General features: G+C 39.3%; 1 protein-coding gene across 3 annotated transcripts in view; it reads right to left on the bottom strand.

Moving 5' to 3' along the window:
- The window catches only part of SIPA1L1 (signal induced proliferation associated 1 like 1), a 220,098-nt gene that overhangs the window by 94,459 nt on the left and 108,369 nt on the right, over positions 1-17,270 (bottom strand). For all 3 annotated transcript variants that reach the window (XM_020788485.3, XM_020788490.3, XM_020788486.3), the window contains 3 exons: positions 5,527-7,282; positions 4,176-4,306; positions 41-229 (listed from right to left, as the gene is read on the bottom strand). In XM_020788485.3, coding sequence (XP_020644144.3) covers positions 41-229; positions 4,176-4,306; positions 5,527-7,006 — 1,800 coding nt within the window. In that variant the 5' untranslated portion in view covers positions 7,007-7,282. The remainder of the gene's footprint in view (positions 1-40; positions 230-4,175; positions 4,307-5,526; positions 7,283-17,270) is intronic.

The following is a 17,270-nucleotide window of genomic DNA, read 5'->3' as shown; positions in this document are numbered from 1 at the left end:
AGATCTACCAAAGGACTGAAGCTTGTTCTTTGGAACTTACCCCTTGTTCGTCAAGTTTCATAAGTTGTTCTGTGACCTTAGGAGTGTTGAAGGCCAATCGGAGGCAATGAATATTCAATTCAGGAATCACATGTTCAAGCACTTCTTTCAAGGGCAGTCCTCTAGCTGTGCAGTGCTTTGCAGTTGAAGGTATTGCATCTTCCAAAACAGAGCCTCTGAGTGTTGTAAGCTACAAAACAAAAATTATGCTAGGACCTATATAGCAGTTTAAGATGAACTGACTGAGGATGCAGAAGTTCAGTTCTTGAAATGGAGGATAACTTAACTTTATAATAAAAAACATGAAAAGTCAATATACAAATTATTCAGCTATGCACCTATTTTTTTCTGTTTGGTGTTAATATCTGAAGGGGAACATGTACAGACTCAATATTCACTCTGCTCTACAAGAAAAGCATCCCTTCTTCCTTCTGGGATATCCAAGAATTTCTTATTCATACATTATTTTGAGGTATGGCTAGCAAGTGCACAAGTCACTTATATATTCAGTTTTTGATGTATCCCAGTAGTGGGCACAATCTCTGTTACTGTTAATGCGGCAGTAAGACAAGAACAATACTATCTCCCTGCACTCTAACAATCAATATTTAGTGTGGTTAAGTATTCCATTTTCGTTAGGGTGAAGCAACATGTACTTTGTGGGCTGCATTCAGCTCCCTGGAGACCCAGATGCAATTCCCCAACACTTCTGATTGGTTTCCTTTAAATTGTCCCCAAAATTCTCATTTTCCGTGTGGAGGGTATGGTAAAAATTCCATCACATACTGAGAGCCCCCAGCATCCCACCATATGTGCACTAGAATACAAGGCTCTTATTCAATTGTAATTAAAAATCTTGAGCACTGGAGAGCTGCGGGAGCAGATATGCTCTATAAGGTTCTGTTATGAATATGTCCCTAAACCTCTGGAGGCTGCCATTCCTAATCTTAATGAAATAGGTAATACACAAACATCCTGGAACATAACCTAGCATTTTGTATTGTTTCTCACTTAGATGAAATCTATAGAAGCTGAAGGTGTAAAATCACTGGGGGGGGGGGAATAAAGATCAATCCAGGTATCATGACTGGAAAACAAGAAGTTAACTTTTTAGACTATGGCTACACAGATCTCTTGTGACACTGAACTCTAGAATTTGAAAACCAATTCTGAAATGGCCATTCCTCCCATTTCAAGCAAAAGTAACAATTTTACTGTTAATTTGTTAAATGGACACATGACCTTCAATCTGTTTTCTCTCACAAATTGAATTCCATGAACTAATGTGAGAACAAGGTCCTTTTATTGATCTTGAAAAGATAAATGTGTTCCTATTGAGAAAATCTGTCCATAAAATATTATGGGCCAAAATGGTTGTGGCTGTGTAACTTAAAAACAGCTTAGAAGCAACAAATAGCCAGAACAAATGGCAAAGACTCAGCTGATTGTATTCTCTGATAGTGCTGAGGAAGTGGACTTGTCCATGAAATCACACATTAAAATACAGCAGCTACTCTTTAAGATGCCACAATATTTTTGTCTTTTTTATTTTTCTTCTGTGTTTTCTTTGATAAAACTTCCTCTAAGAAAGAGAAATAGTTCATCTGGTTACTTGATAGTTTCTTAGCTGTGCCCAGAACGTTTCTTGAGTCTTGAATCTAGAAAGCATTCAAAATATATTTTTTCAGATATAATTTGAAAAAAAAAACCCTTACAGTGGTGCCTCGCAAGATGAATTTAATTCGTTACACAGTTAATGTTGTCTAAGCATGGCCATAGGAATATTTGTCTTGCAAGTCACCAACCCCATTGCCAAAACCATTTGTCTTGCGATTTTTTTGTCCTGCGAGGCATTTGTCTTGCGAGGCACCACTATACAAACACTTTAAAAGTCAAAACATAATTGTACAACCTGGGGAAATGAAACACTGGCTGGAATCCTATTACATATTTAAGCCAACATAGCCCCAACTGTATAAATTTCAGAAGTTTACTGTTGCAAGCAAGGCTGTAGCACATCAAGTCATAGCAAGTATCTACACTTGTAGCAACTGACCACTAAGATTTATGCCAGCAGATCTCTGGCCATTGAATAGTTTTTAAAAGTTTTTAAAAGTTTTCCTCAGGCTAGAGGGCTTCTGTGAAAAGGGTGGTTGTGATGGCTACCTTATGAAGGTTAATTCCTATGTGCCAAAAGATGTGTATGTGGTGTTTTGGCATGAGTAAACAGAATATGAACTATTCTGCATATTAACCGGCTCTATTCATTTACTGGTAGTAACAAAAACATTTGTGCTATGTTCTCCTCTGCATAGATACTCTCCAATGCACGAAGCAAACTAATATTTATAGTATTTGAGTTTAGTTTTCAGTTGGCAAACAAAATGTTCCAGATGTACACTATATAGTATTTGAGCAAGATTTATCAAATTAAAGCGTGAAACACCCAGCAAAACCAGGCTTAAAACTACCAAATATGGCAAATGTAAGTACCTTTGCATGATATAGCAAATGTCATAAAATATAGCAGAACAAGCAATATGTTTAGTTGCTATGAATGAGTAAGCTCTTTTAAAGCTTCGAGTGATAGTCTTAAAACTATAGAATAATACTGTATTAGTTGACAACTGTAGCCTCTCCTTTCTGAAGACATTAAAGTGAGGCAATAAAATTACAAATTATATATATATTATATAACCAAGATTTTGGCTGTGGGAGCTTCAGAGCAGCCATTCTCAACCTTTTTTCTTTTTTGGCCATGGCCATAAGCATACTATGAAAGAAATATAGACCTAATCAGGATTGTATATGATGCATAATAAACCTTGTAAAGTGCACGTCTATTTTTTTTTAACTGAAAAAGCCTTTGGCATTACCTAATGTGGTGTAGTGGACAGACAGAACGACTAGGACTTGGGAGGCTTGGGTTCCAATCCTCGCTCAGCCATGGAAACTGATTGGAGGAGTGGAACTAGTAAAACCATTCCTTATATATCTCACTTACCTTGAAAGTCAACATGGATCACTGTAAGTCAGTTCTGACTTGACAACACATAACGACAACAGTTAAGAGAGGGAATGGCCATATAATACCATGTTTCCCCAAAAATAAGACAGGGTCTTGCATTAATTTTTGCTCCAAAAAACGCATTAGGGCTTATTTTCAGGGGATGTTTTATTTTTTTCATGTACAACAATGAACATTTATTCAAATACAGTCATGCCATCATCTTCTGATTGCTGCACAATGGTGGAGGGCGGGGTTTGACTTAACTGGGGCTTATTTTGGGGGTAGGGCTTATATTACGAGCATCCTGAAAAATCATACTAGGGCTTATTTTCAGGTTAGGTCTTATTTTCAGGGAAAGAGGGTAATGTGAGGGTCAATGTAATACACGTATAAATGTAAAAATGGTCAAAATAAAAAGGCAACTTGTAAAAGGCTAATAGCATAATTTGTGGTAGCTTCTCATTGGCAATTAAGATCCTACTTTGACTTCTGAATGTGTGCCAACCTACCAGACTCCAAGCAACCCAAGTAGGGATGTTTTAATTAGCAGTTAGAAGCAACTATGAGTTACACTGCTTGCCTTCCACAGGCACAACTATATAGTATGATTCTGGTCAACTGGTTTAACTTCAATAAACATTTTACGCCATTACTTATGTTTAAAAAGAATTATTGAAAGCAGATCACAATATATCTTTCATAACTGAACATGTGAAATGTCTTGAAATAACTGAAGAGTTTTGTATTTTTCTGCCTTCAGAATTTATTGTGAAATTTCAGTGCAATATGAATCTCCCACCAGCAATCTGCCCCTTCATTTAAAGGTCTCTCCACTAAAGCAGTTTTTCAGAAAAGTATCTATGCCAGTTTGCTTCAGCAAAAACAACATAAAAGAAAAAGAAAAAAACAGAAGTACTATGGTATCCTTTGAAACTAACAGATCTGTTTTAGTATGAGTTTTTGTGGATTATAACTGATTTCCTAAGAAACCTCTGAAGAACACCTCCATAGATATTTCAGAATTGTTGCTTTTTGTCTTTCCCTACTTAAGGAGCCCTACAGTAACATGAATGACAAGTTGTTTCTTACAAAAATCTTATTTTTATATTTCCAATCTACTTCTTACCTCACTGGTTCTGAAAATGATGCGGTAGTTGTATTGAGACCCATTCTCTTTGATTTCCTCAGGTTTTTCTCTTCTGATACTGACAGCTACAGGTCCAAGGTTCTCATCTGCCCCAAAATAGTTCCAGTGCTCTTTCGCATTTAAAAAGAGAGAAGGGTTCGTAGAAGGGATAGAATTTTTCAGAAGTTATTTAACCATCCAAACATGTATATTAAGATTACAGAGTCAATACAGTATAGTCGATAGAGTGTCAAACCTGACTTTAAATCCTCACTTCACCACGGAAACTCACTGGGGATAGCAAAGGTTCACTCCAAATAGTTTGAAAATCCTTATCAGGATTACTGTAAATCAGAAACAACTTAATGGCATATAATAAAAAAGGTATATTAGAAAGCAATGCAACAGGTTTCAAAAATCCCAGAATCTCTCCTAGTTTATTTTCAACAGTGGTTGTATTCAGACATGAATACACAGAGATGAATAATATTCAGCCCTCAAAGCCCAAAAAACATTCCCTAGAACATTTGCCTCAGAAAGTCCTTTTGTGTTCTTTAGGGGAGATGGGAAGCATTTTGCAGTGTTTTTAGGTGCCCCCCCACACACCAATCTTTTTATTTTAAAATGTTTTCAGCCAGTAGAGGGCACAAGGACACTTCTTCAGGGGAAAAAAATCATTTTGTAAGGAAAAAAAATCTGAAGGATGTTGGAGGAGTGGATACAGCTCTCCAAAGTTCCGACAGGTTTGAATTATGGTCAAGTCAAATAGTTTCTGAACCTGACCCCACTTAACATTAAATCACAGCTCTTGCTTTTGCTGTGGATGGCACGGGAAGCTGCAGCCTCTGAACTCCATGTACTATCCACATAATGTCTATGGTTCAGCTCCTTCCCATATATTTTAATGTGTTCACTACAGCTTTTCTGTAGCCTGCTTCTTTTGCTCAGGCTTTGTGACAATATAAATGAAAGTGAAATTTTTCACACTTGGTGGGCTTTTCAAAAAAACTAATAATCATCATGTGCCGTCAAGTCAATTCTGACTTATGTTGACACTTTTTAGCATTTTCCAGGTAGAGAGTACTCAGAAGTCATTTGCCATTCTTTTCTGAGGAGAGCACCTTGGACTGTGCAGCTTGCTCAAAGCACACAGGTTGGTTCTACTAGTAGGAGATACAGTGGGGAATTGAACTCCCAGCCCCTGGCTCCACAGCCATATATCCAAACCACTTGGCTGTCCAGCCATAAGTACCATGAAAAAGAAGTATTTTTTTAACCAAGACATTGCTCTGAAAATGTTTGGTAAACAGGAATGAATGATTACAATAGGTCATAAGTGATGACTGCTCACCTTTCTGATAGAAGAATTTCCGAAAATAGTATGCACCAAGATCCACATGTTCAACAATGTATCTTTTCCCTCTGTCCAAGTGTAACATCAGGTTTTCTTTGGGCACTTCAAGTACAGCTACTCCTGCATTTGTGCAATGAGAGCTAAGAGCAGACTCAAAAGAGGCACTTTCACAGCCACTGAAAGATCCAGAGTTAGATTTGGTGAGACTGATCTTTCTTTCTCCTTCCCCACCAATCTCATTACGAAAATAAGGACAACTCATCACAAGATCATTACTTTTATCATCTCCCTGATCCATATTGAGACTTCCTTTGGAATTCAGGTCTTCTGTGCTGCCCATTGGGGAATTGAAACTTGCAGAATGGGACAAAGGTCCAGAAGCTAATGATGCAACTGCCGCAGCAGAAGCTCCAGTTGTTGTATTCCTTCGCTTAATAACGTTGTGCCGGTTCACTGCCACTTCATTTAAATCAAACAATATGCTCTGAACATCATAATGGGCAAAACATTTTGGGCAAGTCCAAGGTTTGACACTGTCTTCTGATCTGCTGTCCTCAAGATCCGAAGATTTCCCTAGGTCCCCTTCAGCTTTGGCATTACGGAGCTTTCGAAAAATGGAAGAATCTCCAGTCTCTGATTTTGAACGCCTCTTCAGTGGTTTTTCCCTTTCTTTAAATAATCGGAGGTTCTCCCTCTGAGTGATGGGTCCATCTATTACATCCAGAGAAAACCCTGAACCCTTGCTTCCACTAGCTATAAGGAGATCACCGAATTTGTTAGAACCCAGGACTCTCTGATTTGACTTATCATCTTTATAATCTTTTAACAGATCAAAAAAACTATCCCCTGAAGTACCCTGCTTATCAATTGATGAGGTGCTGCCATATTCTCTGTGCAATGATGGCCCAGATTTATAGCTGGGTGAGATACATTCATCAAAGCTATCCACATCAAGTTCACTTAGGGTGATGTCACTATTACTACGCTGTCTTATTCTACGAAGAGCTTTCCTTGGGGAGCTGTGATAACCATCAGGAGTAAGAAACCTAGAATCTAGGTTATCCGATTGTCTTGTTTTATTTTTAAGTGTACTCTGGATACTCTTTAACATGACAGAGTCACTAGCGTTCAAGTTAATAGAGCTCCCAGGACTACTTTTTGAAGACATACTATCAAGGCAGCTTGTTGTATCCATATCTTGACTTGATCTGCTGTTCTCTTTTAAAGTTTCCTTCCTTGGGGGCCAGTCGGCAATTCTTGCCCTAACCCCCATTTTAGGAACTCCAGGAGTAGAAGTAAGATGATGAGACCCTTCATTGCGTGGGGGACCTACTGGAGCCATCACTGAAGATCCTAAGCTGCCATTCTGTGACCGAAAGCGTCTCATGTAAAAGTCATCCGAATGGACTTTAGGAGTTCCATCTGACATTCCAGTGGCAACAGCCCTTTCAGTCTGGGACCGCTTCAAGCTGGTCATTATTGGAAAACGTGTTCACTCTTAGTAAGCTGCAAAGGAAAACACAGTCATGTCTGCCTTTTGAATGTACACTTTTCTTCCGGAGAAGATACTCCAGGAAATACAAAGGTTGCATGAGATCCCAGGTGTTATCATTTAATCTGGTGTTAAAAGGTCTGTTCTGTCACCTCTGATTTTCTGGAAACCTCTGTCTGTCCATTTCAACAAGTAGTCAACTTGCTGCACATGTCAAAAAACTTAAGGCCCGAAGTTTTAGTAATTACACTTGCTTTGAACCTAGAATAAATAAAGAGAAAGGAAGATAGCAATTAGTCAAGGGACTCAGAAAACAAAGCCTTGCACACAGCAACTTTTTTTCCAGTTCTCACAGGAGTTATTTTTCTTTAAGTCAACAATTGTACAAATAGTTTCACCTTTTTAACAAGCGTAATACTGCTGATAATATGCAAATTCTAAGTATTGCCATTTCTCTACCCCTACCCCCCACCCCCGATTTGTCCTATTTCCTCATTTCCTTCTGAAACACCCCACAGCACAAGCTGGTCCATTCCAGAAATTCCCCAGCCATCAGAAACAGATTTCATGTGGCAGAGGGAGCTAAAGAGGGAGGGAAATAACACAGAGGTCCCATTCCATGAATAGAGGTCTATTTCATTTAGAGAACTGAAGTTAGAATCCAAGCCATACTATATCCTTACCTACTGACTACACATATTACTGAAAAAGGCCAGATAAACATTCTTAGTTGGTGTCTGGAGCAGTTGTGATAGGAGAGAACTACTATATCAACTTTTGATTACTCCCTCAAATATTCCTGAGACATTCCAGAGTAACTGTTCACTTTCTGATACACTACTACTATTGCTATTTGTGAAATGATTTTATATTCCTGAAGCACCTGTTGCTGTACAATAAAATCAATACCTATAACAAGTGAAATACAACAAAGGAAACACATTATGCCTCAGTAGCAACAGTAATGTAAATAGTCTCAGCAAAATCCCTCTTAGGTTCAAACCATATATGCAACCTATGTTACAGTAATTTTTGAACTACAAATAGCTGTTGGAGTAGTAGGCCTGGATCACAATGTGAAGGCATTTAATTCTTCTCCCTATACACTCCATTACAGCAAGTATCTGCAATGACGATTAAATTCCATAATATGGATTTTTTTTTAAAAAAAAAAAATCAATTCAGAAATTCATGAAATTTGCTTTCATATATAAATGAAACTTATGCACATCAAAAATTCACTGCACGTTAAAATACAAATGTTAAATCTCTGACATGAATATGCAAGGTTCTTCCGACATCACACTGGTCCTACAGTGATCACAGAGTGTTATATTGTTCTTTCAAGATCCTGAACACAACAAAACAACGCCTCCACAAATGTACCCTGGGAGAAAGTAGACAAAGGCAAGGGAATGTCAGCATAAAATTCTGCACTAGACATCCTTTAACACAAAGGAGAGGATCCTATTCAGAGATTCAACCAATTACACAAAATGTGACATTTAAAAACTTGCCAAGTCCATGCATGCAAGGATGATGCTGAACCAGCACCATGTTGACAGAGCAGCATTGTGTATAAATCAAGGTTTCTGGCAGTTCTAGGGAAACCAGCACTTTTTGCAGTCTCTTCTCAAAGTAACAAGTGCTTGCTTCCACAGCAATTTTCTGCCTCCATTGACAATCAGATTCTAATGGATTATTGAAGAATTAAGTATCACTAAGGACAGCACAACTGAGTCACAAGAACTGTTAACAAGATCAGACTACAGTGCAACATTCTTTTACATGTCCCCCTTGCCTGAACAAAGTGTACAATTGTCACCATCCCTGTGCTTACTTCACCAAACTTCGAGCTCACGCTACGTGCCCCTCAGCTGCCACCAGTTGATTACATCAACATGATCTATTATTAATGATAGATGTCCAGGCCATATGTCATTTTAAAAGAACCAAATAGAAATTGTTTATTGTTACAGATGTTGATAGAATAAGCAATGTTGTTAATTCTTAAACAAACATTCTCCTTTATCCCTCTCAACCACCCCTCTCCCGCCCAAATTCCAAAACTCTCTCAACTCTCAATCTCTCTATCTCTTAACTCTAACTAACTCCCTCCTCCTGCTGAGTCTCTTCTATCTCGTGACTCCGCCCATTAATTGGTTCTATTATTAAGGAATAGTCTTCTAACACTATTCCTTAATATTAGAACCAATTATGCGAAGTCCTCTTCCATTACCAACAATACAGTTTCATCTTCCCTTTCCAACGAAGAACTTAGAACAGGTGACACTGAAGTCTGTAGATTACTTCAAATTGACCATCTAGGCCAGTGATGGTGAACCATTTTGGGCCCGAATGCCCAAATGGCAACACCAAACCAAATTATTTCTTTCAAAGTGCCAACACTGCAATTAAATCTGAATACTGAGGGTTTAGTTTAGAAAAAACAACTCATAGTTGTCTGAACTAATCAACACCTTTTGTCTTCAAAGAAAAGCATAATAACAGAACTTTTAATGATACACTTTTAAAATTGAAAAATAACAATTAACTCTAGTAAATGGAAAAAAATATTAAAGTAATAAATTGTACACTTAGCCTGAAGCCAGGTAATTTATACGAACTTTTAAAATAATTATTTGCATGTATTTTTTGATAAGGGATACTCAACTTGGCATGCTTTTGCACAATTAATGTGATTTTTGATGTATGCATGCTGATAATTTGTCAAACCTTGGCTCATAAGCAGTTAGTTTGAGAGCAATACATGCAGCACTCATGTCATCTGTCAGTGTTTCTGGTATCACATTTGATATAATTCAAAGCTGAAAACAGCTACTCACAAGTATAAAATGACCCAAACAAAGTAAGAAGAGCAATCCCAAGTGCTTTCATTGACTTAAAATTATTTGGCAGAGAATTCCACTTTAAGGATTTCATTTTCAGAGCTACCAACTGTTCTGTCCTTTGTCATCCCTTCACACTCTACCTTCTCCAGTGTTGCACGAAGGTCACAGAATTTATTTTTCCAGATACAGTTTTCTTGAAATTCCAATAGCTCCATTTCCAGATTTCCAAAATCTAACCACTGTAAGCAGGAAATAACAAGTTCTTCAAAGAAAACAAAGAGTTGTCTCCATCTTATGGAACTGTAAAAATCTGTTCCTAAAATTCTCCTTTGCAGCTGCTACAATGCTAGAAAATTCCTTGCAAATTTCCTGATGGCTTGTAGGATTGTCGGTAAATGTTGTATAGTTTTCCAAATGCATTTTTAGATTTGCAAAATATTTCAGCTGCCCAATTTGAAGGTCTCTCTCAAAAACCATCTCCTGTTTGACCACATCCAGCTTACCTAGGTTCATAGATCTTATATTCCAGATTCCTGTGCAGTAGTTTTCTTTTCAGCATCGGACTTTCCTTTCACTTCCAGGCACGTCCACAGCTGAGCATCCTTTTGGCTTTGGCCCAGCTACTTCATTAACTCTGGAGCTACCTGTACTTGTCCTCCGCTCTTCCTCAGTAGCATGTTGGATGCCTTCCGAACTGAGGGGCTCATCAGTCTCTCTCTCACGCATACACCCATCCTCCCTCTCTAAATTTTCTACAATCTTACATTAAACAAGCTTAATGAATCCACCCGTCACTCTCTTGCACCTTCCTTCCTGCCTTAATTGGAGCTTTCCCTCCTGCTTGCAGTCATGTCTGGAGGAAGTAGTAATTCACAAGCCGGGCTGTTCTACAGCAGAAAACAATAAAGCAGCCTTATCTCCGATCTGTAAAAGAACTGATTTACGAGTGCCACAACCAAGGAAGGTAGCAGGGATAGGTGGCTTACAATCATGCAGTCTGAGGTTCAGCTGCAGAGGGTGGGAGGTAGAGGTCTGCTCGTGTGCCCAGGGAGAGGTTTCCGCATGCCAGCTATGGCACATGTGCCATAGGTTTGCCATCAATGATCCAGGCTGTGTTCAGGACCAAACACACTAAACGTAGGAACCTGATTTCAGATCACAATAAGCATATACATTTTACTAGATATACAATCAATCTGTTGAATAATGGGTCTCTCTCTTGCGCTGAAACATGTATGGCACCACCCAGCTATTATTTTTTTCCTTTTTTTCATAACCATGTAAACACAGAGCTCATTTAATATAACTGAGTCGGTGTGTTTGTTATATTTCACTTCCACTACACACCCAGTTGAAACGTGAACATAAACTTTATATTATATAAGGCTATTGATATTGTTTTCCCAACTGTACTGAGATTTATAATGCTTATTAAACTAAAATCCATTGGAATGGACTACAATAAATGTTCAAAAATATATTTCATAATCACAATTGCTAAAGGAACAGAAGTAGGATATTAGTAGCAACATGTGTGCTAGGAATATAAGGCTTCCTATGGGCAGACATAACTCTTCCTTTACCCGCCCCAGGTCTAGGATGGGAACACATTCGAACCTGTGTCTTTCAATTCTTCTGTTGTATTTAAGAAGACTTGCTCTGTCATACGATGAATATCTTTCAATCACAGAGATCTCAAAGAAACATCGTTTAACTGTGATGAGTATGTTATGTGCACAAGAGAAGAGACATGCATTCACATTTGCCAGAAAAACATTACTTTCTATCATCTGAATGCTTCATCTGCCTAGATGATTTGCAGGAGGTGGGGATGATGTTCCTATACAATATACTGTCAATTCACTCCTGACTTGTGGTGGCTCAATGAATTAATGCCCTTCAGTCTTGTCATTAACAGCTCTGCTCAGGTCTTGCAAACTGAAGGCCATGGCTTCCTTTATTGAACCAATCAATCACTTTCTTTTCCTACTTCCTTCTATTCTTCCTAGCACTATTTTCCACTGAGACTTCTCTTCTCATAACATGTCAATAAAATAAATTGAGTACAATAATCTCAGTTTAGTAATTTTACTTTCTAGTGAGAGTGTACATTTGATCTGATTTAGAACACAGTTATTTATCTTTCTGGTGGTCCTTGGCATCTGTAAACCTATCCTCAAACATTGTATTTCAAATGAACCTTCCCCCCCCCCCCCCCCCGGTCATCTTTCTTCCTCCTCCAGCTTCTACATCCACAATAGAGGGAAATTTTGGTTTGAATCTATATAGGCCACAATCCACTGCTGCACAATGGTGCACCTAATAATCCACGCTGCAGTTTCTTCAACAATCATTTTTGTTTCATAAGAAAGCCACAGTGCTTGGTGTGAGCCTATGGGCAGTCGTCTTCTGGATGTTCCGATTTCCTGGCTAACTATGTTCAGCAATAAAAATATTCAATATGTTCTAGCCTGCATTTTTACTTTCATACACTCCACACACAATATTACAGAAACATTTTGAATCAAACTCAAAAACTTCAGCAGCATTATCATCCACAGCACATGTGTAGGCGTATGCCTGTTTCTCTGCACCAAGCAGTTTTAATAAGCTTTCCACACTATTTTTACTGCATTCTTACATAAAATCACATGGGCAACAGTTCTGTAAAAATCCAGACTAACTCTGTCTAAGAAAAAAAATTACATGTGCTCTAAGCTGACTTGGCCATCTATATTTCACATGGCAATTTGAAATCTTAAAAACAATAAAACAATTCCAAAATGTTACAACATGATCTAGTCAATGTGAACATTTTGGAGGGACAAGGGAAACAGGGAGCTCAGCACCAGTACCCAAGTATCCTACTCCGTCAAGAGGGTAGATTAACTGTGTAAGGCAGATTTTGTTGCCTCCGTGTCCCTGAGAGTCAAAGGAATATCTCTTTGCTGAGTCTTATTTGGGAACAGCAGAGCAAAAGACCAGAAAGGTACAAGATTTAGATTAAAGCTTTTTGGAATAGTCAACATACACAACATCTCAAAGGAGGCAAGTTTATTACAGTGCAAAAGGAGTAAGAACTATTTGGAAAAAGGTGTACCAAATGAAAACAAGAAAATACAACTAGAGCTTTATTCGAAACATACCAAGTGTAGGGTGTAATTCAGAACAGAAATCAGGATTAGAATAACAAGAAAGAGCTACATGAGACAACAGCAGGCTCCATACACCAATTTTTATAACTAGAACTTTCAGCAACCCAATACAGGTTTAATTAACCATTTTCAGCTTAAGTTGCCATGGTTATCCCACACTCTGCAGCTGTGTGAGATAACATACACTCTGAGACTGGGATGTGCCTTCCCTCATGAACACAGCTTAACACGGTGTCACTAATTAGCAAGACATCATCTCTGGCCTTGAGACTCTTAACTAGCAGATAATGTAAGCTGGCCTGGTGTCTATGTGAGATTCCTGTTCACAGAGAATGTCAACATTTCCCAGAACTTTCAGAAACACAGAACTCAGCATGACAAATAGACCTGAATTTCTAAACAGTCAAACTCTAGAGAAGGCAAATAGCTGCAGAGTCATAATAATATTTTTTTCAAAAGAGATGAGATGGGTTTCTTCTTTCTTTGAAATATATTAATGTAAATAGAAGAATATTGGACTTTCCATTTGAAAAGTGGCTGTACTCGGTCTAGCTGAGATCAAGCCCTGGGGTCTCCAAAGTGAAAGATGAGAACCAATAGTTTAAGCTTCCATCAGTAATTTGCAATGAAATAAAGGTTCCATAACAAAAGGAATAGAAATATGTATGTATGTAAATGTATACATACATATCAACTCACCATAAGGAAATCTATGTTATTATTGATTGACACAATGTTTTAATACCTTTAGTCGCATACAAGGTGAATACAAAACTGCAGAGATATTCAGAAGCTTTTTGATATATTTGTAAACTTCTTACTACTCCATAATGGGGAGCTCTGTGTAATTTCAGAGTCTAGAATTTGTAAATTATAACAACTCTATGATTATTTATGTTTTACTGACAAGTCATGTTTATACAAAAATAAAACTAAATTATATGTTAAAATATAGATAGACCAATTGTAAACAAAGGAAGCAAGAACTATAAGGTTGATCTTCCTCAAAAATTGGTTTCAACTTGTCACAAACACTTTCATAATTAATGTGGAGATGAAAGTCAGTAGTAAACTGCCTAGGTATCTGCATGAAAAAAGGAAAATTACTCAGCTGACTGGCCTTTAGGAAGCACAAACTATGGTTGTTAGTGAAACCAAACATTATCTACTGAACTGACCTCCTGTAATTTCACAGTAATCACATTCTTCACAGAGGCAAGAAAACTCTGGTGTAGATGCCTTATCTTTTTAACTGCACTGTGGTGGGACTAGGTAAGAGTTTTAAACTCTAAAATAATAAGGATTCACAAACACACTGCATGCAGAAAAACATAGACAATTACTTTCTTGAAGAGCAAATACACCAACTCTAGGCTGTACAACAGCATTTTAAAGGCTGACTTTTTTTTCATACCAATGTATCCAAAAGCAGAATTCCTCTCAAGGAATCTAAGAATGATTTTGTTTATCACATTTTCCATCTGGGTTCAGACAACTAAACATAAAGAATCTTCCCTACATAACAGATGCAAGAAACAAGTGTATGAACAGATGCTTTCATTCTTTAAAATATGTAAAAGAAACTACTAGGTACGATGGTTACCCAAGTTCAGGGAGTCCTTCTTTAGCCACTCAGATGCACTACTTTGTTTATCCCAGTGTAAGTGAACACAGTAGAGTCAAATACCTATATGGTGATTAGCAGGGATGAGGACTTGCAACTTGCTGTTGACTCACACTTAAATCACACCAACGACTTGACTAGGACTCACCTTGGGTTTTTCCTCAATGACTCACACTCAACTTGTGACTTGGAACCATTTTTACAGGTCGTTTGTCAAGTCCCCCACCACTCCCCCACGCCTACCTGCTCCTGCAGTTGCAGCACGCTACTGTCCTCAAAAGCAAGCAGCAGGTTTGATTTTTCTTCCAGGAGCCAGGCCCACCACTTCTGGGCATGCTCAGACTTCTAAGCACATCCAGAAGTGGCAGGCTTGGCTCCTGCTTCTCAGCATTCCCAGACTTCTGAGTACAGTGGGGTCTTGACTTAAGAACGGCTTGAGTTAAGAACATTTTGACTTAAGAACCGCTCTCATAGGAAAATATTGACTTGACTTACATACTTAGATTTAAGAACTGAAAAAAACCACGTGGGAGGAAGGGAAAGTGCAATATTTGAACTTTCAGTTAACTGTTGGCCAGTGAAAAGGGTGCCTGTCTGCTTCCTCACTCCTCCCAGCGTTTAGAGAGTGGATTGGGAGACAGTCTTCAGACTGCCTGGTACTGTACTGCCTGGTCTGTATTTTCCCTGCCTTCCCTGAACCTTTCTTGACCTAAAAAAAAAAAGAAACAAAATATCCCCCTGTAGTGGTCGAAGGCGGAATAGCAGCTTCCCATTAGTTTCTATGGATGGAAAAGAGCAGATACGGATCAAATGGTTTTCAATGCATTCCTATGGGAAATGCAGATTTGACCTGAGAACTTTTTGACTTGAGAACTGCCTTCCAATACGGATTAAGTTCTCAAGTCAAGACCCCACTGTATGCTTGCTCCTGGAAAGGAAGCTGTGCTTACTGCTTGCTTCTGAGACAGTGGAGCAGTGGCATGACCAGGTAGGCAGTGGGGGTGGCAACAGAGTGGCGGAGGCATGGCACTGGCAGGTATGCAGTGGGGGTGGTAAGGGTGGCAGTGGGGGAGGTGGTGTGGCTGTGGCAGGAGCATGTATGCAGTGAGGGAGGAGGTAGCAGTAGGGGTGGGGGCATGGTGGTGGTAGGCGCAATTAGGCAGTGGGGGTGGTGGGGACAGCAGTGGGATTGGCGGGGGGGTGTATCAACGACAAGAGAAGTAGGCAGCGGGGGCAGAGGTCAGTTCCGCTGGTTCTGAGCATGCACAGAGGCAAGGGCCTGCTCTGGGAAGAGAGACCAGAACTGCTGCTTTTGTGCATACGCATGGACATGTCCCCTCTTGGCCTCCATCTGAGACTTGGGACTTGGACTCGAGGCCTGGAACTTGGTACCAAAAACTCAATACTCTGGACTTGAGACTTGGGTCCAAAGACGTAACAACATCCCTGATTATAACTAGGGAACCTACCTGGCCTCAGAGCCTCCCAACACTCCAGTATACTCAGACTTGGCAGTGCTTCCCGTGAGTCCAAAAATCCACAAGGATAGACACTGAGAATCCTTATATGCACCTTGCAAGGTAGAGCTGCTACCATACCCACAAAGATACCAAAAGTCTTGGCAGCTGGTCAAGACAAACCTGGTTTTAGTACCACAAATCCTCTTAGCCAAAAATCCAGACAGTTCTTTGGAAAGATTTTTATATTTTATTAAAAACAGTGAAAAGACAAAAAGGGAAAAGTTTTAAAAAAAATTAAGGTTTTAAAAAGCACTCTGAAGCAAAACTGAGTTTAAGACAAAGATAAGGCAATCAAGAGAACACGCCAGAAAATAAAGAAGTTAAACTAGTCTACCAAAAAGGGACGTGGTGGCACGGCGGGCTAAACCGCTGAAGCCTCTGTGCTGCAAGTTCAGAAGACCTGCAGTCGTAAGATCAAATCCACGCGACGGAGTGCGACGGAGTGAGCCCCCGTCGCTTGTCCCAGCTCCCGCCAACCTAGCATTTTGAAAGCATGCAAAATGCAAGTAGATAAATAGGTACCACCTCAGTGGGAAGATAAACGGCGTTTCGTGTCTAGTCACACTGGCCACGTGACCACGGAGGATTGTTTGTGGACAAACGCTGGCTCTATGGGTTGGAAACGGAAATGAGCACCACCGCCTAGAGTTGGACACGACTGGACAAATTGTCAAGGGGAACCTTTACCTTTACCTTTTACCTAATACTCACACATTAGCATACAGTCAGAATAGTTCTGAAGCAGACACAGAATACATCCTTCAAAGCATGGCATCACCTGAGAGGTAAACTAATCTAAGGCAACTTCTGAACTCTCTTTTACTGTATATTCAACATCCAATTTTAGAGCCTTCCAGATTATCTGCCAATGAGGCCGAGTTTCTTCAAATGTTCACAAATGTTTGCCCCCCCCCCCCCCGGACATCTGAAATCATCTTCCAATTAGTGCAGTACCAGGGAACAAATCAAGATGGCTTTGAAGGCCATCCTCACAAGAGGATGCAGATGTCCCTTTTTTTCTCTTGGCAGACACCACTACATCTGCAGCCAGCCTTGCCTGGGCTTATAATCATTTTACAACTGCAGAGCTGGAAGGGA

The sequence above is a fragment of the Pogona vitticeps genome, chromosome 1 (genome assembly GCF_051106095.1).
Source record: "Pogona vitticeps strain Pit_001003342236 chromosome 1, PviZW2.1, whole genome shotgun sequence".
In the NCBI taxonomy this organism is placed as follows: Eukaryota; Metazoa; Chordata; class Lepidosauria; order Squamata; family Agamidae; genus Pogona; species Pogona vitticeps.
The sequence above is the reverse complement of the archived record's forward strand: the minus strand, read 5'-3'. Positions and strand labels throughout refer to the sequence as shown.